Source organism: Protopterus annectens, chromosome 2.part0 (assembly GCF_019279795.1).
Source record: "Protopterus annectens isolate FY-2018-M chromosome 2.part0, PAN1.0, whole genome shotgun sequence".
NCBI lineage: Eukaryota > Metazoa > Chordata > Ceratodontiformes > Protopteridae > Protopterus > Protopterus annectens.
In genome coordinates, this window is record NC_056728.1 from 1,777,018,003 (window position 1) to 1,777,043,193 (window position 25,191).

Here is a 25,191-nt window from a genome sequence, read left to right on the forward strand (position 1 = left end):
TTATTTTGTCTTTGCCCAGAAGTATTGCACTAAGAGGTTGAGAGGTATGGGTCAGGCTCAAATCTACATATCCATTGATGTATGATCAGATGTGTCCTCTGTAGTCAAACGGTCAGCTAACAGGATGAATTGTGCGGTTTGAGAACTGATTCCCAAAACTCCCAAAGGGCAGATCACAGAACGTCTGGCATAGCCCTGAGCCATTGTTGAGGTCAGGTTTAAATATTCCTTGAATGCATTCCAAAAACAGGCATATGAGCTCTGCATATGACCTTTTATGATGTTTTCATGTAGTAATAAAAGGTACTCTCCCATACCTCTCAACCTCTTAAAGCAAAACATCTGGACAAAGCCTGAAATAATGGGGGAACAAAAGCCTAAAAATAGAGACAAATTTTAAATACTGCTGTTATAAACTTAGAAAGTTGCTAGAATAACATCATTTGAGTTAGCATGCATTTTCTGAAGAATATGCCGTCTGAAAACACAAAATTATTGTCATGATTTAGTGACTGTCATCCTCAGATCATCCCATAGGTTAGCTAGAAAACTTCAAGTTTTATGTGAGGAGCCGATCAAGTATATGAGACAAAAATCTGGACATTCTGTGAAAACCTGGACAGTTGAGAGTTGTAGTACTCTGTTCATACACTGAGGATGTCTTCTTCTGTGTCTCTCAGATATACCAGTTACTCCCTGATAGATAAGAGTGAAGATGTTTTCCATTTAAATGGTCCTGTTTGTTGATTCTGTTCAGAAGAAGAAATTAGCATTGTTTTTGACCCCTGACTCTCCATCACACTCATGAAGTCCAGGACTTGCACTGCATATTTTAACAGTCTTGCTTTACCTGTCAGCACAGCAGCAGTTTGATGACAATTTCATTTTATAGCAACAGGGCGTCCGTGAATGTCACTTTTGGCATACATGCTAACCCTAACTCTGTTCCTGCCCCAACCCTACACATTAAATTATGAAAAACTCTTTCCCTAACAGCATCACTACTGAAATTTGGTTTGTAGTGATTGTTAGGGTTAGGATTAAGCAAAGAGAAAAGGAAAGTATTTGTTTTCCTTTTTCAGTTGCTTTTATATTAATTTTTATTTTCAAATATTGTTGTTTACTGTAGCTCATTATGTATGTACAACTTTAAAAAGCTTTCTAGTGGCTTGCATAAGTGTATAAATACTGAGCACGTGCGAGCCTGACTGCCATTTTGTAGTTAGCTGTTGAGATGTAATCATGTATATTTGTGTAGTCTGGTCTGTTAATCAGTTTGTTTATATTTTGTAATGCTGCTAGCCATCCTGATGTGTTTCTATCTAATAAAGCATATAAATGAGCTACCCCACCTGTTTGTCATCTTTATTAGAGAGGGACGAGCGACATGGTGCCAGAATGGGATCCAGATTCCTCAGCTTCGAAACCAACAGGCCTTCAGTTAAGACTGGAGGAATATACAGGAGTGAATCATCCCTACTGCATGTATAACTCGCAAAACAGGTCAGAAATGAATTTCAGGAATTAAAACTTGCTCACACTATTTCTTATTCACAAAATATGAAACAAGGCAGTCAGAAAGCTCTAAATGAATTTCTAAGTAACAGAAATATTCGAAATTATGATATATTAACAGAAATATTTGAAATAGCTATGGAAAATGTTTCAAATGAAGTCCAAATCACATAAAATGAATAAAATATGGAAAACAACCACATTTTTTCACTAAGCACTACTTTTTTGCATTAACCAAAGCTATTCGACTTGTCTGAAGTGTATGCATGTTTGTGTAGTATTACAGTACAGTTAGTTCCCAAAATACAGACATTTCAAAGCATATTTCGCTAAGTACAGTATTTCAAAGAGTTTCTTGTGCATTTGAATGTTATTACAGGCGCATATAGCAGCTTGTTCATATATAATTACAAGGGCCATATTTTTCAGTGTGTTTGGGCATAATTTGTTGGCATGGCAGATGGATTTTGAAAACCTGGTCCACTTGCGTTCGACAATAATACTGCAGAGAACTGGAGAGTGTTTGAGCAAGAGTACAATATTTTCATACAGTCTGCATTTTCTGATAAAGATGACTGTATAAAGGCATTTATTCTGTTTAATTTAGCTGGCTCAAAAGCCATATAAAAGGAGTGTTCATTTGAGTATGTACCTGCTGTCTTTCCAGTAGAGGGGGAAAAACTGTCATATAGTTGTACTGGGTGAGTCAAGGGAGGACCTCAAATGCTTAAAATGTAAATTTAGATAAATGTGTAACCCCCAAATAAATGGTACAATGGAAAAACACTTGTTTTATACAAGGGATCAAAAGCCTGGGGAAACTTTTGCAGCATATATAACTGATTTGAGAAACAAAGCTAAAACATGCAGTTTTGGTGATTTAAAGAAAGAGTTGATAAAATACAAACTTGTTTGTGGTATCAAAGATGATGCTATGAGAAAGATTTTACTTTGTGACAGTGATTTGACTTTGAATAACTCCATTGAGAATGTTCAGATATGTGAGCTTACAGAAAAGCATACAAATATGCTTACAAATGAGAGAGGCATGCCTCTAGTAACGTCTAAACCAGATGTTGATAGTATGAAGCACATGTTTAAAAGAAACAGTCCCAAGCACATGGCAGCAACTACAAACCCTGCAACACTCACTGGGAAACCCCATAGCTTTCTAGGAAATTCCAGAGCACACACCATCTCAGTGAAGCATAAGAGTAAGTCAGCAAACTCAAAGAATGGACCAGCACCCAGTTTTATAGCCAGTTGTCATAATTTTGGAGGAAGTCATGAGCCTAAAAGGAAAAAAATGTTTAGCTTTTGGTCAGCAATGTCACAAGTGCAATAAGTGGAATCATTTCAAAAGGTTTTCTAAATGAAAAGGGACACATTCTTTTATTAAAATGGAACTTTCCAAGGAACAAGTTGATCAATTAGAAAGCCATGACCCTAATTTTTATGTTGATGGTGTGTCAGTGCGTCATGAAACAGTCAATGCAATAGATTTATGGGCAAAGAATTAAGTATTTTGTACTGTTCAGATAAATGGAAAACCCATAGAGCTCAAAGATGACACAGGTTCAAAGTGTAATGTTATGTCTGCAGAAACATTTGCTAGAGTATGTGCTGGTGAGAAGCCTGATTTGGCAAAGTGGGCAAAACGTGTTGCTTATGGTGGTGAAGAGATTCAAACTGAAGGCTCAGTAGTAATTTCATGTTGGTCTGTGGGAGAAGCTATGACTTGTTATTTTATGTGGTTAAAAGGCATGTACAGTCATTATAAGTTTTCTCAGAGAAAGTTTGAAAGTGGGACTGCTTTCATTTAATAAGGAAGTCCACCATGTTAGTTTGAGAGACCACTGCTCTAATTTTGCCTAGTATATTTTCTCTACTTATGCTGATCTTTTTGAAGACAAACTAGGCAAGCTTCCAGTTGTGTACTCCATGAAGTTAGACCCAGATGTCAGCCCAGTTGTCAGGCCAGCCTGGAAAGTCCTAATAGCTATGCAAAACAGAGTCAAGGCCGAGCTAGATAAAATGGTGCAACAAGGTGTAATTTTGTCCAGTTGATTAACCTACTGAATAGGTATCCTCCATGGTAGTAGCTCATAAGAAAAGCTCAGCTGATATCATAATATGTATTGATCCACGAGATTTGAACAAAGCACTGAAAAGACCTCATCATCCAGTGCGTACAGTTGAAAAAGTTGCAGCTGTCATATCTAATGCCACTACTTTTTCTGTGTTAGAGGCAAAGAGTTCATTTTGGCAAATTTTGCTTGACAAGAAATCCCTGCTGCTTACTACATTCAGTACGTTTTTTGGCGGATATAGATTTTTGACATTGCTATTTGGGATAAATTCTGCCAGTGAAGTTTTTTCAATGTGTAATGGAGGAAACTTTTTCTGGGTATCCCTCTGCTATTATAGTAGATGATATTCTAGTAGGAGGTAATGGTGAAGCTGAGCATGACAACAACCTTACGAAAGTTCTGGAAAGAGTACATCAAGTGAATCTTAACCTGAATCCTTAGAAATGCAAGTTCAGGTTACGAGAAGTCACTTACGTTGGTCATTTAGTTACCAGTTCAGGCTTACAACCAGACTCTTCCAAGCAAACACCTATTCTTGAGATGCTCTCTCCAGGCAATGTTCAAGCCCTTCAATGCTTTCTTGGCATGGTTAATTATCTAGGCAAGTTCATAGCAGACTTGAGCAAACTATCAGCACCACTTAGAGAGATAACATTTAAAGATGTATCCTGGTCATGGTTGGAAGAGCACCAAAGAGAATTTGATGTCCTGAAACAAAGAATTGCCAGTCCACCAAATCTTAGATACTATGATGTTCACAAACCAGTTACTCTTTCCTGTGATGCTTTGATATTTGGTCTTGGTGCAGTCATTCTTCAAGAGGGTGAACCTGTTGCCTATGCATCCAGATTTCTAATCCAAACTGAAATGCAGTATGCTCAGACAGAGTAAGAACTCTTAGCAACTGTGTTTGCATGTACGAAGTTTCGTGATTATATTTATGGTAGACCAATCCAGATCTAAACAGACCACCAACCTCTAGTCACTATTTTGAGAAAGCCTATGCATACAGATCCAGCCAGATTGCAATGTATGATGTTGAGATTGAGAAGTATAATTTCAATCTTGTCTATATGAAAGGCAAACTTTTTTATGCTGCTGATACTTTATCCAGATTGCCCAGAAAAAAACACTGAACAGAATGAAAATCAGGTTGCTCATCTGGTTGTTGATTTTGAAGTCATAGAAGTGAGACATTTTTCTTCTACATGTCTCGATGACCTTAGAAATCACACAGCCTCAGATCCTGTTTTACAGAAGCTCAACCACTTTATCATATCAATCTAGTTTTCCTCAGGAATTGTAACCTTATTTTCCTTACAGAGATGAGATTTTGTCTGACAATGGTATCATTATGAAAGGTCCAAAAGTCATTGTTCCAAAGCATTGCAACAAGAGTATATTGGTATCTTGCATCATGGCCACCCAGGAACTGATTCTACTAAAAGGACAGCAAGGACTAATATTTTGGACATCTATGTCAAAGGATATTGAGAGAGTACTTTAATCTTGTTCTGTATGTAATAGTACAAAGCCACATCAACAGAAGGAACCACTTCATCTTAACCAGATTCTTGAACTACCTTGGTCGACAGTAGCTACTGACATTTTCGAGAGGAATGGTTAACATTACTTGGTGTTAGCAGACTCTTATTCCAATTAGTTCAGGATTGTCCTACTTCCTAATCTAGCATCCAGTATTGTCATTACTAAGCTGAAACATCATTTTACAGTCCATGGTAGTCCACACAAAGTTATTTCTGACAATGGCACAAAGTTTACTAGTCAGCAATTTAGAATATTCACTGAAAAGTGGGACTTTATCCATGTTACAAGTAGTTCTGAGTACTCGCAGTCAAATGGTTTGGCAGAACATGCAGTTCAAAGTGCAAAACAGTTACTCAAGAAGTCAAAATGAGATATCAGTGATGTTTTCCTGAATTTCATGAATCTCAGAAATATTCCTCATGATAAGCATCTTGGTTCACCTGCCCAGAAATTTCTGTCAAGACAAACCAGAATTGCATTACCAGTCAGCAGTAGTTTATTGGTTCCAAGTGTTAAGAATAACAGGTCAGTAAAAGACCATCTGTTAAAGAAATGCCTAGCCCAGAAGTTTTAAAATGACAAATCCAGCAAGTCGCTCAATCCATTACGTGAAGGAGAGACAGTAAGAATGCAAACATGCAAAGGTTATGATCGGATTGGAGTCATGAAGGGTATTTGCCAGAGCTGAGATTGCACATTGTGGAATCAGAAAGAATAGAGTTTAGGCAGAATCAGAAACATTTGATGCCAGTGTCCAAATCTAAACTACAGCATCTAGCCTGTGAGAAAGACTCTATCTGAGTGAGTTGTCCAGTGCTCCAGTTCCAGAGGAAGTTCCACTAAATTTCCCTGTTCCTTAGATGAATCCCAAAGTTCCTGATATGAGTTGTTTACTGAAGACTGTCCCTGTTGCTAAACCCAGTTCTGGTTACTATATTACTAGATCAGGTGGTATTTCCAGACCATGTTAAAGATACATGTCAACTTGACCATATAATAAGTATAAGACGGCACAGTGATGCAGCAGTAGCATTGTCGCCTCACAGCAAGAGGTTCTCTGGTTTGATTCTCAGCTGGGGTGCCTTCTGTGTGGCGTCTGCATGTCCTCCCTCCATTTGTGTGGGTTTCCTCCGGGTGCTCCGGTTTCCTCCCACATTCCAAAGACATGCATCTGGAATGTTTCCCCCTGGGCCTCCGCTGAAAATTGGCTTTCTTCCAAGTCAGACTTTCCCAGTTAACAAATAATAAATAAATAAACTTGGACATGAACATTGTGTTTGTTTCTGATGTCAGCATTATTGCATGTCTTATTTCAATGTCATTTCATTGAGGGCAATCTATTTAAGAGCGAGGATGTAGATCAATATGTGTGTACAACTTTAAGGAGCTTTCTAGGGGCTTGCACAACTGCATAAACAGCAACCAACTCACAATTCTATGAATAACAAACAGATAAACAATATGCACCTCCAAGAACCAGTGAACTGCAGCTGTTGAGTAAAACTCCTTAGCATCTATTTTAAAGTTAAAGCATAATGTTTTATTAGATTTTATTTAATTTTTAGAGTCCAGCATTTTTATTGTTTGGTTCTTTTAAAAGCTAATTGTTGTGGATATTTCACATGACCATATAATGAGTATAAAGAATGGGTATGAGGGGTTATCAGATGTTCTGATGAAGTTCATATTGTTACTGAATGAAAGTGCTCAACACTTGTTTAATAAAGGAATTTTACTCAACTGCTGAAGTTCACTGGTTCTTGGAGGTGCATATTGTACAACTGCATAATTACTGAGCACATGCGAGCCTGACTGCCATTTTGTGTTAGCTTTTGAGATGTAAGCATGTATGTCTGTGTAGTCTGTTCATTTATATTTTGTAATCCTGATGTGTTTCTATGTAATAAAAGCATATAAAAGCACTACCCCATGTGTTCGTCATCTATACTAGAGAGCAAGTACGAGCACTGATGCATTGTGTATTAATGCTTTTGCACTTTATCATTTATATATATATATATTATATATATATATATATATATATATATATATATATATATATATATATATTTATATATATGGGTCTAGGACATTTCACTGAATGCACATTTCTCTGAAACTCAAATGACTGAACACAAATCACTGAAAGCACACAGTGGGGAAAAGGCCATATATAACTTTCAGTGAAATGTGTTTCAATGAATTGAGCTTTCAGTGGAAAGTGCACACTAATTTGAGTTTCAGTGAAATGTGCATTCAGTGAAATGTTCTAGACACACACACACACACACACACACATATATATATATATATATATATATATATATATATATATATATATATATATATATATAAATCCACAGATGTACTGTTTGGCAGTCAAAGATACGCACTTGGATAAAATGTAAAAAAAAAACAAAACAAAAAGACCACCAGGCTGACTATCATAAAAGTCTTCTTTAATCAAAGTCTTCATTAAAAAAAAATGAGAAATAAAAAAATTGAAATGGCAGGATAAGTGCTTTCGGGTTGAACCCTTCTTCAGATCGGCCATTAGAAGGTAAAGTGAAACATTTATGGTTGGAGCTGACAAATCAAAGTTGCTCCTTTCAGACACTGCCTTTTTGTTATCCATTGAGTGTCTGCCACCCTAACCTACACCTCTTCAATGTGGATAGGTTCACACTCAGATCAAATATCCAATAAGATTGTGACTCTGTTATCCAGCTACTTGCACAGTATTTTAACAAATTTAACAAATCAAATGGCTTTTTTCAAACAATGCCTATTAGTTGACTAATCAGTGTCTTCTGGGTGAATCTGCACCTCTTCACCGTGGACAGGTCCAGACTAAAGTCAAATACCCAACAGAATTGTAGTTCTGTTATCCAACTAATCACACAGTGTGGTAGCAGGATTTAATTTCATTAGACTTAAGGTCATAGGTAGAAATAATAAAAATTATAAGGATATGACTAATAAAGAACTAGTAAAAATAAGAGCCTAAAACTTTTTAAAATGTTCACAGTATATATTCAGTTCTTCTTCCAAATTGCCTTTACACACACACACACACACACACATATATATATATATATATATATATATATATATATATATATATATATATTAACATATATGTTTACTATCAAAATGTCGACGTTCAAAACAAATTCCATTTTGAATGTCAAATCAGAATGGTGAATTCCTGCATCCTAATTAGGTCTAAATGTCAAATCTGATAAAGGAAGTAATCAGATTTGGCATTTAGATCGAATAACAAATGTGATATCCACATAGGAGCTAAAGTAAGTCTAGCCCCTACCCTGCAAATTTACTGTTTTGCAGGGGGAAAGTCTACCTGCACCCCCCTGTGAGGGGCTGCTCCCCCACACCCTCCACTACATAAATATTCCAACTCCAAGATCATACTACTGTGAGGAAAGGGATGGATTTCCCAGTCTGCATTGTACCACGATCTGTACTCTTAGCATTGAGGTTTGTATCAGTGAATGCACAGTGGCATTCTCTAATACAACTGTCTTGTTCAAGTAATGTTCGGTAACAAGGACATCATCCAGCCGTATTCAACATTCCTGTGATCGCCGAACGTTAACTCAACATTTTGATAGGCAGCTATATATATACATATATATATATATATATATATATATATATATATATATATATATATATATATATATATGTATATATATATATATATATATATATATATATATATATATATATATATATATATATATATATATATATATTTAACATGGATTCACTTCAGATGATCGAGTTTCCGAAATCTCGAACCTCATATGATCGAGACCATATATTCGAGTTTTCAGAAACTCAAACATCAGAAGTGAACCAAAAAAAAAAAAAAAGAACCATTTTCAGATGTTTTTGCAGAGGAGCAAGCCTCCCTGCACCCTCCACGTGGGGAGCTGTGCTCCCCACACCCCGTACTTAAATATACTAATTCTGAGATTGCGCTACAATGGGGAAAAGGGAAATATCCCATTCTGCACTTCTACAGACACTATGGAATGGGAGATTTTCCTGTTCCCTGCTGTAGTGCAATCTCAGAGTTAGTATATTTAAGTAACAGGGGTGCAGAGGGCTTGCCCCCCTGTAAAATCCCTCACTTAACATACTCACAATACTTATTTAACCCCCCCTTCAGATATTCGAGCTACGGACAATTCGATCATATGGTCTCGAACATATGAATTTCGAGATTTTGGAAACTTGATCATCTGAAGTGAACCCATATATATATATATATATATATATATATATATATATATATATATATATATATATATATAGATTAAACAGTAAAAAGGTCACATGGACAAACCATTTAGTTGAAAGCTCCAAGAATGATTCCCACTAGGGTTTTTACTGTGTAAGACCTTAAACCATCTTTAGTAAAGACCCATGGTATACATGTAAATGACTCCTTAAGGACATACCAGTGTTTCAGCTACATTGCTTCTGAATGCCCATGATGCTTTACTTTTTACTTTTCATGCCTTTATTGCTGCATTCAGCCTGATAAAGCCAAACCCCACTAGCTCTAGAATGCCATGTTTCACTGTTTTTCTGAGCTCATCAGTACAAAATAAGAGGATTTGTTTGGCTATGCTTTGAAGCACAGAGCTTAAGACCAAGCCTGATGTCGAAAAACATTAAGGTGCTTGAAAAAATATCCCAAATAACATCCAAATCAGAGGATAAACTGATCACACGCATAGACCATTCAGTAAAAACTGCAAATGTTTATTGAATTGCTTTTTTTCCCTTCCAAATTCTGGTATGTGGCTGTGTTCACTTAATGGCGGATAACTGCAAACCTACTATGTGACATACTATTTGAGGAAAATGAAGGAGTGCCTGCAGAAGTGGCTTGAATACAGAATATTTTCATTTATTTGTTTTTTTTTTTCCTACATGTGTTGATGTGTTCTTTGTGTGCATGTATGTGAGTGTGTGTGTGTGTGTGTGTGTGTGTGTGTGTGTGTGTGTGTGTGTGTGTGTGTGTGTGTGTGTGTGTGTGTGTGTGTGTGTGTGTGTGTGTGTGTGTGTGTGTGTGTGTGTGTGTGTGTGTGTGTGTGTGTGTCTTATTGGATTTGCTGTTTTCTTTCAAGTAATGTAAAACAGAGAAACTGGTTACAATAGCTTTCTAATATCTTCATGTCATCTTGCAGACCACCCAGATTATGATTGGAATCGTGACCATCACTATGGGAATTGCTTTAAGTATGCTAGAATTTTCCTTTGTAATAGACATTGGCCTGCCATTCTGGAGTTCTGCACTGGTAAGTTGCATTTAGGTCTAATTTTAGTCTTGGTATGTATGAAATTTGGTGAGAGGTGGAGAAGGAATTAATATGTTTGAAAGAAAAAAAAATTCTTAATAGTGATTTTCTGATAGAAACAGATATAGGGACTGTATTATTTGTTGAAGTTAGGTTTTCAGATAATAATTTGTCAAGTTCAGCCTCCTTAATTACCATTCAAACATATTTATTTTTCCCTTAGATTCAAAACTGTGGAGTTGGTTAACTATAAGTGGGAAAAGGAAGAGGTCTCTGTCTGAATAAGGGGAGCTGGGACTGGATTTCTGCCCCCCTGAGGGCAGATTTCTGGTTCCCCTTCCAGTTGTCTAAGTTAGACTTGAATTAGGATAGGGTGGAACTAAAATTAAGGATTTGCAGGTTTCAAAGGCTGAATTTTTAGGGTCAATAAAAACTAAAACCAGCTGCTCTAAGAAAACAATGTTTAATGCAAAGATTTAGTGCTTTTGCTTCAAAACGTATATAGGAACTTCATCAGAACAAGGCAGAACAGAATAACTTCATTTAAATAAGTAAAAATAAGATGATAAAACTTACCTGGCAGCCCAAAAAACTACAGAAACTATTACTAACATGCATAATTTTTAAAAGGCTATATGAAACCACCATCTGAAAAAATCTTTTATATATGTATATAAAGAAAGAAACTTTTTTTTTAAACGATTCTATGTAAATATGTATTGATTACTATTTTAAATACACCCTTTGTTTCAAAACTGTTTCTTATCCAAGGTACGTTCATAAATATGTTTAGATAACCTTCATGGGGACTTGCCCACATAGAAATTATCATAGCTCGATCATGCCATTTTGAAACAGAGGGGGTGTTTATAACAGTAAACAACACATATTTACATGTAATTGTCTTTTTTTAAACAGTTTTTTATATATGCATATAAAATATTTTTCAGATGGTGGTTTCATATTCCATTTTTAGAATAATTCTGTTCTTAATACCTTTTGTAGTTTTTTGTCTGTCAGGTGATTGTTGACATGCGACTTTTAGTTATTTAATGAACTGAGTATGTTACACTTTGTTCTGATGAAGGCCCTGTATATTTTGTGTAATGAAAATGCTAAATCTTTTTCCTTAAATGCTGTCTTTTTAGACTGACTGCTTTTTTTGTTGTTAAGATATGGAGAAACTCTGCTTGACATAGATGGGGAGCTTTTCCAGTGAATGGGTAGTCTCTGGGCTATATACATGTATCTCCAGTAAGTCCTGTTTATATCATAGAGGTAACTTAGATTTTTTCACCCCCACCTGAATCCACAGTAGGCAACACTATCACCAAGACTGGTAGAAGGGGCCTTGGTTTAATGTCTCTTCCACATGACAGCAAACCCCATTATTAAAGTAACCCTACCCATGCTACATTACAACTTCATTATCTTCAGAGAATGCCAACTGGTTCAGAGGCATATATAGTTCCAGGAGCACCATTACAACATGAATTTAATCATTTGGAAATTGTGACCTTTAGGGGATAATCCAGCATAAGAAAATCAGGAAAGCAATGTCATCCTTCTGCCTAGTTGCACAACAAAGCTATACTTTCCTCAGTGAGACTGGATAGAATTTTATAGAGCCTAACCTGTTATCCAGGCCTTATATGGGTATGTAAGAAGTATACAGTATATTATGTACACTGCCTCCACCTGCAAGGAGATAGCACTTTTGTAGTCTAGATGTAAGCTCATTCATCATGGTGATTCTTACATGGTGGTACTTGAATTCTTCCAGGCTACAGGTCAGAAGAAAATTTTAAAAAGGCTCTCTAATACAAATGAGAGATCCGGTGGAAATCTAATAATCCAACTGGAATTCCAGCCTTAAAGACAGGTTTCAGAATTTGTTCTAACTTTGCTAAAACATTTTTGTTCCTACCCCTTCCCTGCTATGCCCCATATACCTCTGTTACCTATAGGCGCTAATCCTAAAGTTGTGGCATCTTGGAGTAGGGGCAAATCCTCTCAAGAGTACTGCAATATCAGAGTTAGTCTGTGTTTTCCCACTGCTGAAATAACAACCTTACAATTAAAGATTGCAGTCAAGGCTCTAAGAATTACAGCTGGCCCTCCCTTGGGGAAATCCATTCACTTATAAAGGCAGAAGCTGTATACATTCCCAGCATTCATTCTTTGGTTTAATCACTGAGTGCTAAGGATGTGTTATTTAATGAAACATACTGTTTTAGAAGACCACAGGAACTAACAGATGGCTTTATGGCTGAGGTGGCTTGCTGCAAACTGTTATTCCTGACTTAACTTGGTGTTTTACCTGTGATATAACACATCTTATAGTGTGGACTGTAAAGTAGTTAATTGATTACCCTTCTTCCTGTCTAATAGATTCAATAGTTCACAGTACTTAATGATTGCCCTGCTTCCTGTCTAATAGATTAAATAGCTGTGTATTATTTTGTAGTACCCTCACACTTAAGTAGATGTTTATTTTACTTAGAGCTTGTTAACATGGAGGCATCATATTAAAGTCACACATTATTTCAGTTGCCCTTGTGTCATATCTACCTGGGGTAACAGTGCCAAGGTTGAAAAAGAGGCAGAGAATGCTTGAGGGCTGATTGAACTGTGAACATCTAAGGTACTCCATGTCAACAGTTCCATGGGGGGGATACAGTGTCTATGGTGAATATTTTTTCTTATAAACGACAGGCAGTTGACCTTAATTACAACCAACAGACTATAAGGAGATCTACAGATTTCTGGTTTCAGGCAGTGTGATATCATTGCATGCTGCACTTCTGGAGAAGGAACGCAGAGGAACTGTTTGGATGACACAGCTGATTGGATTATAATGCACTAACTGGCTGCCAGTACAAGTCCCCAGATAAAATCCACAGAGGGTCATGTTAACAAAGGTGGCATTTTTAAGGTAGTAGAAGATAGACAGGATAAGAGAATATGAAGTCAAAGGAAAAAAGAAACAAATTATGCTGTTAGATGCGCAAAAAAATAAAATAAAAATAATAAGGAGTGATACAGTTTAGGTTTGGAAATGAAATGAGTAAAGATTATAGTATTGCAAAAAATTTGGAAGAAAAGTGAAGATAGGGAAAGATAGGAAGCCAGGCCACCTCAAAATATCTGTTGCTGAAGATTTAGAAGATATAGGCTGTGTGTTTGCAAAAAAAAAGTTAAAAAATATCATCATCATCATCATCATAAGCCCCTTTTATACAGTTTTCATGGGGGTGGTGTGTCATGTCGGCTATCACCACTTCTCTCAATTCACAGCTATTTTTCTAGCTTCTTCAGCAATCATGCCATCCTGTCACAAGTCTTTTCTTACATACTGCATCCCTCTCATTACTGGACATCCTCTGCCTCCTCTTGGCTTCTTCCTGTCTTTCCAAAATCAGCTTTAACAAATCATCTTCTGCATTCTTTCACATGTGACCAACCACTGTAATCTGCTCTAATTAGCCTTCTCAGTGACTGAATTACTTTGTCACCTGCTCCAATGTTCTCATTCCTTTGTCTGTTCCACAGTACGTATCCTGCTACCAACTCAGGCAATTTACCTCCATCACCTGTAGCTTCTTCAGCTGCTCTTCCTTCCGTACCCAAGTTTATGTACAGTACAGCAGAACCAGTGACACTATTCTTTTTTACTCCTTGCTTTTATGCTTTTTACCATTTTCCTGACACTGTGCCATCAGTTGCAGTGTCCCTCATTCTAGTTTTGACATCCTAACTCAGATTTCTCTTCTCTTCAGTCATAGCATCCAGATACTTGAACCTGTTATTCTGTTCATGTTCTCTTCCATTACAATTTTCAGCTTCTTCTCATTACCTACATTCGTTGCAATGATCACTGTATTGTAGTTTCACTCCATGTGCCTTCAATTTTACATTCCAGTTCCCTATTATTTACTGAAGTTCCTGTTCAGTGTACATTTGTAATGCCAAATTGTCTGCATACAACAGCTTTGTTTATCTTTCCCCTTTGACCCATTTGCTGATGTAATCTCTCACCGGTATGGACAGGAATGGACTTATTGCTGAACCCTGATGCACATCTACTATTAGTGGGAAACCCTCTGTGAGTCCAAACATGGTTCGTACTTATGTCATTGCATCAGCACATAGCCTGCACTAATTCTACCAGTGTTTATGGGACTTGGAACTATTACAGCTCTTTCCAAATCATCTTTCTCAGGAACTTTGTCATATGCTTTCTTCAAGTCTAGGAATGTCTAATTGGACTCTTTCCTGTTCTCCAGCTTTTTCTCCATAAACTGTCTCACTGCAAGCATTGGTTTGGTTATACTGCATATTAAATCAAATCTGAACTGCTCGTCTTCCATCTTACTTTCTACTACTCTGAATATTTGTTTACCAGTCTTCTCCAGTACTTTTATGCATTGTGACAGGCATCTGATACCTCTGTACTCCCAATGGCTTTGAATATCCCCTTTGTTCTTGCACATTGGCACTAGAATGTTTCTGTCCTGTCATCTTGAGATATTCCTCATTTGACATACTGCAATGAGTACCTATAGGAGTCATATCTCCACTAATGCATATGTTGTTGTTTTTCTTTCAGCTTTTCCTGGTTAGAGGTCGCCACAGTGGAACTCCGGCCTGCTAATGATTGGCAGTTGATTTTTATGGTGCCGAGGTGCTAGCCCGATGCCCAACCTTCAACGAAGGCACGCCCATTCACGCATGTCTTTCGAATGCCATTCGACCATGTGGAGGACATGCAGACTCCACACAGAAGGTGCTCCAGCTGAGAATCGAAAGGAAGAACCTCTTGCTGTGAGGCGACAATGCTATCGCTGCACCACCGCGACTACATCAAAATCATACATAATCCCTAGACATAAGGGGTCAGGCTGTTAACCAGCAAATTTCAGGACAATTGCATTATTATTCTCCCTATTTAAGATTCTATTGAAATGCATGCATTCATAAAAAGCTCTTAGGATAGGTAACAATGTACAATATACTATCACTGATGCAACACAATTTTCATCCAGACTACAGTACAGATACTGCCCTCCTAACCTTCTTAAAGACTGCAAACTCTCACCTAAACCAAACTGCAATTTCTGCATCAGTTTTCATATTTCTATCCAAAGCATTCAACACAAGTTCACATAATGTACTACTCAAAGAATTGCACAAATAGGTGCTGCCACAACCACACTTACCTGGTTCCATTGCTGCTGTGAAGACTGAGACCAAATTGTCACGTGGAAAGATATTCAGCTACCATTCCACCTCAGATAGGAGTTCCTCAAGGATCTGTCATTGGATCTTTACTATTCAGTATATTCACAAATGACATGTAAAAAGTAATCATACACAGAACTTTAATATGGTACGCAGATAACTCTGCCTTGGTATGTACTGCCAAAGCATTCCTCCAACTCTGCTATGAAACACAAATACAAATCACACAATTAGAAAAATATCTAAACATACCCCTGTTGTTAATTAATGTAAAAAACAAACACTAAAAAACTTCACCTCTACTACAAACCCAACAAATATCCTACAAATTTACATTAATCTTAGTAATGACACTACCTTTGAGCAGGTAGTCCATACCAAACTGCTAGAAGGAACCATTGACAACAAGCTAAAGTTTTATCGCAGCATTAACTATGTTATCACAAAAATTAGCCAAAATCAGGTGCATTACACATCATTCATGCAAAATCAGCACTGATCTTATTTATTGTACCCCTATTATACATCTCCACATCTTACTAACATACAAAAAAACATTCCTGAGCAAACTAGAAAATGTTACAATAAAACAGCTAAATTTGGAGCCAGTCCCCCCAACAAAATGCACTATTCTTTAGCTATTCTACATTTACAATAGTTACACCTTCAACAAACCCTAACACTAACTCAGCTCAAAACCACAAACAATCTCCTACACTAGTAAACAAGTATTCAGCAATCACAGGCATTGTTAAAAGTTATGACCCACCCAGAATCCTGTATTTCAAAACTAAATCAAATTGTCTCTCAAATCTAATATCTGACATGCAGAATTACTTTACTTAGTCTTTATAGCTAAAACCTGGAACCCCATTTCCCCAGATATAAGGATATAAGAGCAGTGTCTAACCTAAAACAATTCAACTTCTACTAAATATAAAAGACTACTTACAAACTACAAGCAACTGCTTATGTAATACCTAACACACTAATTAGTTTCAGTACGTTTCTACTTCCTGAGATACAAATCTACCTAATTTGTAACCTCTATTTCAGTTCCACCTTACTCCTTTTATGTTAATCTATCACTCTCCATATATTCTATCATGCTCTGTACAGCTATACCTACAATCTTATATATGCTGTAGACAGTATGAAAACATTTTACTCCAGTCACCATAGATTTTAGTAAAATGTTTGTACTTTATAATGTACTACAGATAGGGTGTCTCCTTGTAAACCTGCATTGAAATGCCTATGCAGATATAAACTTTATAACCTATGAGGACTGCTTATGCAAATTAGCATAGTTATTTCTGAATGTAAATTGCATTGCATTGTAAAATTAAATACAGATTATATTGCCTGTGGAGCTTTTCTCCCGAAGACTGTGCTGAAAAAATGGCTGTTGAACCAGACAAACTAAACCAGAACAAATATATATAAATAAATAAAATAAATAATGCACTCAACATCTTGCTCATATCTGCCTTGACTTCATCTGAGCCTGTTTCTTTCCCTGATGTCGTTTACTATGGTGCATGTTGTACTTTTTGCTAGGGTGGATTCTCATTTCTGTTTCATCAAGGGCTGTACATGTGGTAGTACAGCTTCTATGGAGTTTTCCCATTCAGATGTTTTTTTGGAGTACTCCTATCATCTGCCTGATATCCTCTGGATTGTTGAGCAGATTATTACTGGTATCCCTAATGAATATCATCTGATGACTTCTTTATGTTCTGCCTTGTCTTGCCACCTCATAGAACATTATTGAGCCAACTGCTGAGTCACTTTCAGTTTTTTGGATACCTTGTTTCTTGTTATTGTGACTGCTGCTTTATAGTCGTTTTATTAACCAAACAGCATTCTTTCTTAGCCTGGTTTGTGTTTTCTATCTCTACTTCTTCCTGCATTCCAATTTCCTGGCCTTCTGCATTCCACCATCAGCCTTCCTTATGTACCTTAATTCCATATCTGGCTCAGCCTCATATCTCATATATCATCTTCTCATATGCAGTTATGACATGCTGCCATTCTTCTTCTTCTTTGAATTGAACTATTTCCACTTCTTCTGTGCTTCTTCCTGAGGTGTTACAGTCTTGAGTATATCATTGAGCTGCTAAAGTCCTGATTATTTCTTTGAACTCCTGTGTTTTCACTCCAGTGAACTTCAAGGTCTTCAGTCTAGTTTTTGTTGACCTCAGAAACGTCTCTTAAGACCGCTTGCAGAAGACCGCTTGCAGTTGATTGCAGACACCAGTGGTTTATACTGGGAGGTTGCCTTTTTTACTAGGGGTGGCATTGCTGTCTCTGATTTGAACCCAGTCCCCTTTTCTTACCAGGAAGAAGTCTACATGAGCTGCATGTCATCCAGTCTTATACATTATCCTGTAACTGTTTGTCTTAGGAAACCATATGTTGGCCATACTTTCAATTTTAGTTCTCTTTTGTTGACCATATTAGTCTCATGTGGATAGTGGCCTCTTTTCAGGTGGTATTTATACTACTAGGAGAAGTTTGGCAAGGGCATCTGGGAATTTCCTTACTCTTTTCTGGTACTTCCTGTGAGAGACAGGCTAAATGGTAGTTGTGTTACAATGCGGGGAAAGAATGAAGTCTACTGAATAGACTTCTGACTGAGATGTGGTTCAGATTACTAAACTTGATGAAGGAGGAATATCAAATGAAAAACTGCATAAAATGCTGGCAGAAAATGGACATGATACTTGCAAAGCTACTTCTTGAAGTCATATAGTTGATCAGTGTGCAGCAGAAGGAGGAAGGGCTTTTCTTTCTGTGTCAGAGGTTAAAGGTCAGTGTTTGAGCAGTGTCTCAGTTTACACAATACAGACTGCATCTCTAGGGAAAATTGGTTGTTCCTGAGAACAGAATTTCTCCTAGAACATATTTACGGGTGGTTAAATCTATTTCTTCTAAGAATTTGACTGTTTTACAGTGTGCAAGGAAACTACCTGTGGTGTGAATATCTTCTAAAAATACAGAAATTGTTACCAGGTATTCAATTCAGGAAACTATTATATCTCCCCATGGAGTTTCTGCTAACGAAATACAGTCCTTATTTCATGTTGGTAAAGACTCATTATGCAATGCTACCTTTGAAGCATTTTAGTTTGCTGAGAACTTTTTAGCTAAATGTGACTTAAAGAAACTCTTCACTCCCTGGGTACAGTATGACATTATAGACTTAAATATACAACCAAAAATAAATACCATATTGCAATTTAGAACAGCTGATGTACAGATGTCTCAGATTCCACATACTTTTTCAGCATAATACCACTCTGTTTTAAGTATAAAAATTGTATGATGATAACCAAATATGGGCAGGTGCCTGGGAAATCTTGCAATACTAAAAATGTCTGCTATGCTGTTGCACATTCCTATTGTGATTGTTGTTTCTGGTTATAGAGCCTTTGTGTATTTTAAGGGGCAGCCTAAAACTAGTTTTCATTGTGGCTGTTATGAAAATTTAATACAAACATGTCTCAAGAGGAAACGTGCTTAGTATGGAGAACATGGTCATAGTATACACAATCGTAAAACACTTGAAGGAAATGCAAGCATACAGGGCCCTCAAGTAAAATTGTTAGAGAAACAAGGTAATATACCGAGCAGTCTTCCATTCCCACTGACCCCAGAGGTAAAGGCAGATGTGTAGAGTGCTGTAAATGAGGACAGTGATATAAGTGAACAATGTGCTCATAGCACAACTGTTACAGATGATGAGGGTGAAGGAAGTGGTCAGGCAGATACTGCTTCTTTAGAAATAGCAGTTAGTGACATTAAAGATTATTCTACTACTATTGGCAAAGGAGTTAATAAAATAAAAGAAAATTGAAGCGGTGTACCACACAATCTGCAAAAAAGGGAAGGGACAACTATCTGCTTTCATAATGTTAACAGTATTACTAATGAAAAGTGGTGTTTATTTGTTCAGGAATGTTGTAAGAGTGTTAAAGCCTATGTTTCTGCCTGTTAGATATCCATTTATTGACCAGTTAGCAAAAACAGCATGTACAAGTCGTGTGGGGATATAATATTGTATGGTTATTTGGTCAATATTTATGCAGTGGTATTTCTTTAATTATTAAAACAGTTTCATATTGTTTGATTTTGTTATTCCTATTCCTGGTAGACTTCTAATATGTGATTTCAGAAGCCCTTCTGGCCAATTTTGTTTTATTGCTATTTTTACTTCTGTTAATTTAAAAAGACTGTGAAACCTTGTTTCTTACTTTAAAACTATATATTTCCATCTCACACGCTATAATAAAAGTATGTGATTTAAGCTGCCATATTAGGAAAACATGGGAAAATTAAATAGAGTATTACAGTATTCAAGGAAGTCTTATTTTGTGGAAAACTACTTTGTCCACTGAAATTCATTATTTTTTATATTCATTTGACTTATCTTTGCATGGCATTCACAAAATTTAATTTCTGCTTTCATATCATACAGCCATGATAGTCACTATAGCTAAAACTAGTACATGTTGACAAGTAGAGAAAGGTTTGAAAACTTATTGGCTGTTTGTTAGAAAGTGTGTCTTGGAAACTGGAGAGTATTAACAGAGCTGGCCTTTTGGTCAACTGGTGCCCTATGCAAAAGGGCATAGGGCTGTCATTGTTCCACATTATTCAGCCTTCATTAGGCCAGTCATTGAATATATTGCCCCCTTTGGCGTGTATTTCTCCAGGCACATGCAGCAACTAAAAGGATACAAGGCCTGAGAAACATGTCCTACATGGACCAACTGAAAGTCCTGTCACATGGTATCCTACAGACTGCTAACACATGACCTATGTCTGCCATACAAGCATCCTCTGACCCAGTATTGATGGATTTCCTGCACATCAGCAAGTCCAGTGGTATCAGAATTACTTGGTCAGGGATCTAAACCTCTTCTGCAACAACAATAGGACAGTTTGGAGGAACAGGTATATGTCACACAGGATACCGCTGCTCTGGAAAAGACTCCCCGTCAACATTAAACAAAGTTCATCCCTGCCCCTCTTCAAGTGCGTCATTGATTTATGGATGGGAAGCAGAAAATGTACCCCATTTACCCCAGAACTGCCCCTGTACTACCAATGGACAGAGGCAGCTCCTAATTTCTTTATCTCATGGATTCCCTGAAATTATCTATACAGACATACATACAAATATTTCAAGCATGGGCATTAATGGCCTTCAAGCTTGCCAATATACCAAAACACTTGTTCTTATAATAAATGTCCAGGCTGTTCTTAAAAATATCTAAACTAGTGCTTGCTTTAATGTAATTTGGTAGTGTGTTCCATGCATCAGCTATTCTGTCTCTTAGATATCTGTAAGAGAGACTGTACAAGTTCAGATATCATAAAAAATACAGGCAATGTGCTGTTTGGCCATTTACATGTTTCCAGTACTCCCCCCCCCTTAGACCTTACCACTGTTTTCAAGGAACAACAGACCAGTCATACCAAGAATGAATTTGTGGGTCCCCATGCAGTTGGATAACTCCTTTATGAGGGAAAACAATTGCTTAGTTTGGAGTGAAACATTGTTCTGGTGAAGGGGTAAGCATCATGTGACAAATCTGTCTCTCTGTTGTGTTTCATTTATTTTCTGAAGTATATTTTATTGATTCTAGTGTTAGTGATACTGGCTGATTTGTGGACATATAAAAGGTCTTGAACTACTGGATCCCTAATGGCCCAAAATATGCTGAAGAAGAAAATGGAAGCATGGCATTGACACACAAGACACTCAAGTAGTAGGATGAAAGATCAGGATCTAATGAGAATGGATGAACGAGAGATCACATGTATCTAGTTGTAGAAGGCATTTTAGACTGAATGAAAAGACTGACCTCTTTTAAATAAAGGGATACAATAAATACATGGACAATGCTTCTAGCCACTCCTGATATCTCTTGCCTTTAAGCCAGTGATCTTTCTAGTTAGAAATCTTTAGGGTCTTTCCAGTTGCTTGATATACCTGGTACAATTCATCCCTAAAGAGGCACTGCATTAATTAATAGGTCCAATCAGTGCAAATACCGAGTTCTGGTGATTAAATCAACAAAAATGCCTCAACACATCAGGACGACTGCTCATTAGGTGACCACGTATATTGCCTAAAACTGAACAAAAATCATAAATAACCATATTTTAGGAGGCATCACCCTCCCCCACACCAGTAGAATCATGCATTCTTATACAAAATAACACTGGGATCATATAAACACACAAAAAAGGGAAATGATACTGCTTGCTTCCCTTTCACTGTGAATTATGTGATCTACAAGTCAGAACTTGTGGTCATTGTTATCACTCAGCAAAAGAAACATTTACCAGGTCAGACAGGATGAACTGGCCTTCAATTTTTGTTTCCATGACTGGGTGTCCATTTCCACAGAAAATTATGTTAAAATCTCTTGACAAGCCTCACGGTTGTGAACTCTTGCTAATGCACTAAATGCAAGCCACTAACTTACATGAGGCTTTCTAACCTTTGTTTTAATATTCCATAAAATCATAAAAAATACAGGCAATGTGCTGTTTGGCCATTTACATGTTTCCAGTACTCCCCCCCTTTAGACCTTAGCACTATTTTCAAGGAACAACAGACCAGTCATACCAAGAATGAATTTGTGGGTCCCCATACAGTTGGATAACTCCTATATGAGGGAGTGTTGTTTTGTTTATTTTCTGAAGTTTTCTTTATTTTATTTAGTGTATGTTAGTGTGTCTGATTCTGGTTGTTTTGTCTGATTTTCTGTGTTCCTTATTATGTCTAAAATTAATGAAATGGAGCATGGCATTTGACATACTTGATGAAGACAGTCAAATGGAAAATGACCTAATAATAGAAAATGGATGCAGAAGAATGGATGGAAAGCGTAGTATCTAAAGGCAGGAAAGACAGTAATGAAACAGAATGAAAGATAAAGAGAAAACATGAATGGATACATGTAGTATGCACAATATCTCTTTTAACTATATGGATTTCTTAAGCCTTTGAACATTCTATCTGGAAATCTTAAATACTCTTATAGTTCTCCAGCTTACTTTTACACTTTTGTGGGGTCTTTCCTATACTGGAAATCTTAAGGTCTTTCAGTTGTGATAGAGGCAATTTAATAAAATCCTAAAGAGATTATATTAATAAATCATTCCAATCTGTTACTAGGATTAAAAATTTTTTTTTGATTTTTTTCATCATTATTATGACAACCTCTCTCCTTATTCAAGTGTAAATTTCCTCATGTTATGTTTCTCTAAGACCTCCAAGTTTAACACTAGCATGCTATATAGATCATTAATTAATTTAAAATTTTAGATTAAAAATAAATAAGAAATTTTGTCAAAGTCAAAATCATCTGTTCCTTTATCCTTTTTTCCTTTCCTTTCATTCCCATCCCTGTTCATCCTATCCATTTTGTTGTTTGTTCATTCATTTATTCACTCCTTGTATCATTCCCTTTCTTACACTCCATCATGTCCTTTCTTATTGTACATATTCCATCTTTCCTTTTCACATTCATTTCATTTTTTCACATCCCCCCCCTGTACCTGTTGTCATGTATTTTCTTGTCAGTATTCACATTTTCAATTTCCCCTTTACACTCCATGTATTATCAGTCTCCTTGTATTAGTTTCTTGTGTATGTCCATTTGCCCACTCCCCTTGTTATTGCCATTTTGTTTTCTCAGTGTTTAATTTGTTAGTAATGCGTGTTCACGCTTCAGCGTTGTCCTGTGTTCTCTTTGGAATGTCTGGTTCATACCATGGTTGAAGAGTTGCATACCTCAGTATGCCCTTCGGTATGGCCAATCTACGGCGCAACTCGGTCTACTGCCAATCATTAGCCGACCGGAGTTCGAGTGGAGAACCCTAATGGGAAAAGCCAATGATACAGAAACAACACCGAACAATAACAACAACACATTCACAACACATCACACACTGTCATTTGTCAGTTCATTTATGCACTCTGTTGTGTATTCTTTCCCCTGTACACTCTATCCTGTATTCACCTATTGTCATTTCCTGTATTTCCATCTTGTCACTTTCCTTTGTTTCTCCTGTTTCATCCCAGTCCTTATTCCTTATCCCAGTTTCATTTCATCTTTTTCACTTTTTATCCTTTTTCATTATAAACTTTACTTTTTTAACACTACTTACCAACCCTTCACTTACCAATAACCATCTTACCACTGCCATCACTTTTTTTGATTTTTATTAATTTGATGTTTGTCAACTGTTTAGGTGGGCTGATTCAAGAACTGTCAGGCTGTCAGGCAATAAGCAACTGCATAACTCAAGCAAAAAGCATTATCTTAATTATAGAAAATCACAAAAAATAAAAAAACAGGGCAAAAACAAAATTTGAATAAGCTTTAAAACTTAAATAAAAAAAAATGTGAAATTGTGTTAGTGTGAATCCTGGAAGTAAGTCCCCTACACCATCCTATCCTTGCAACAATATGCTCTGCAAGAGTATTTTTTGTTTTGTTTTTTTAGAGTTGTTTTAGACAGTGAGTCTTGAAGAGTTTTGTGTGACATTTTGTTGTGACATGTTCTTATATGCATATATACATAATATTACTGTGTGTCATTGTCTACAGTGTATGTGTGTGTCATTGTCATAATTCCTTCATTGAATCATCATTTGAATTGATTGCCCCTTTGCCCTATTCCCAGGCACATGCAGCACACAAAGGACAACTAAAATGAAACAAGGCCTGAGAAACATGTCCTACAGTCCTGTCACATGGTACCTACAGACTGCTAACACCTGACATGACACATGCCCTGCAAGCAAGCTGACTCTGTATATTGATTGATGGATGACATCAGCAAGTCCAGTCCAGTGGTATCAGAATTACTTGGTCTGAGGATCTAAACCTCTTCTGCAACATCAATAGAAAGTTTGGAGGGAAGGTATATGTGTACACAGGATACCGCTGCTCTGGAACAGACTCCCTGTCAACATTAAACAAAGTTCATCCCTGCCCCTCTTCAAGTGCGTCATTGATTTATGGATGGGAAGCAGAAAATGTACCCCATTTACCCCAGAACTGCCCCTGTACTACCAATGGACAGAGGCAGCTCCTAATTTCTTTATCTCATGGATTCCCTGAAATTATCTATACAGACATACATACAAATATTTCAAGCATGGGCATTAATGGCCTTCAAGCTTGCCAATATACCAAAACACTTGTTCTTATAATAAATGTCCAGGCTGTTCTTAAAAATATCTAAACTAGTGCTTGCTTTAATGTAATTTGGTAGTGTGTTCCATGCATCAGCTATTCTGTCAGAGAACCAACTTGTAAACTTCACATTCCTATAGAATCGTCTACATAGGTTGTATGATGATTGTCTAGTTCTTTTTGATAACCCCAAACATTCCCAGAGGTAGTTGTCTCTAAATGCCCTATATACCTGAATAA

General features: G+C 36.8%; 1 protein-coding gene across 3 annotated transcripts in view; it reads left to right on the forward strand.

Annotated features, from left to right (window-relative positions):
• The window catches only part of LOC122793622 (membrane-spanning 4-domains subfamily A member 4D-like), a 254,571-nt gene that overhangs the window by 71,746 nt on the left and 157,634 nt on the right, over positions 1–25,191 (forward strand). For 2 of the 3 annotated variants that reach the window (XM_044061812.1, XM_044061811.1), the window contains one exon: positions 10,376–10,486. The exons of the other annotated variant lie outside the window; for it this stretch is intronic. In XM_044061812.1, coding sequence (XP_043917747.1) covers positions 10,376–10,486 — 111 coding nt within the window. The remainder of the gene's footprint in view (positions 1–10,375; positions 10,487–25,191) is intronic. 3 annotated transcript variants of the gene reach the window in all.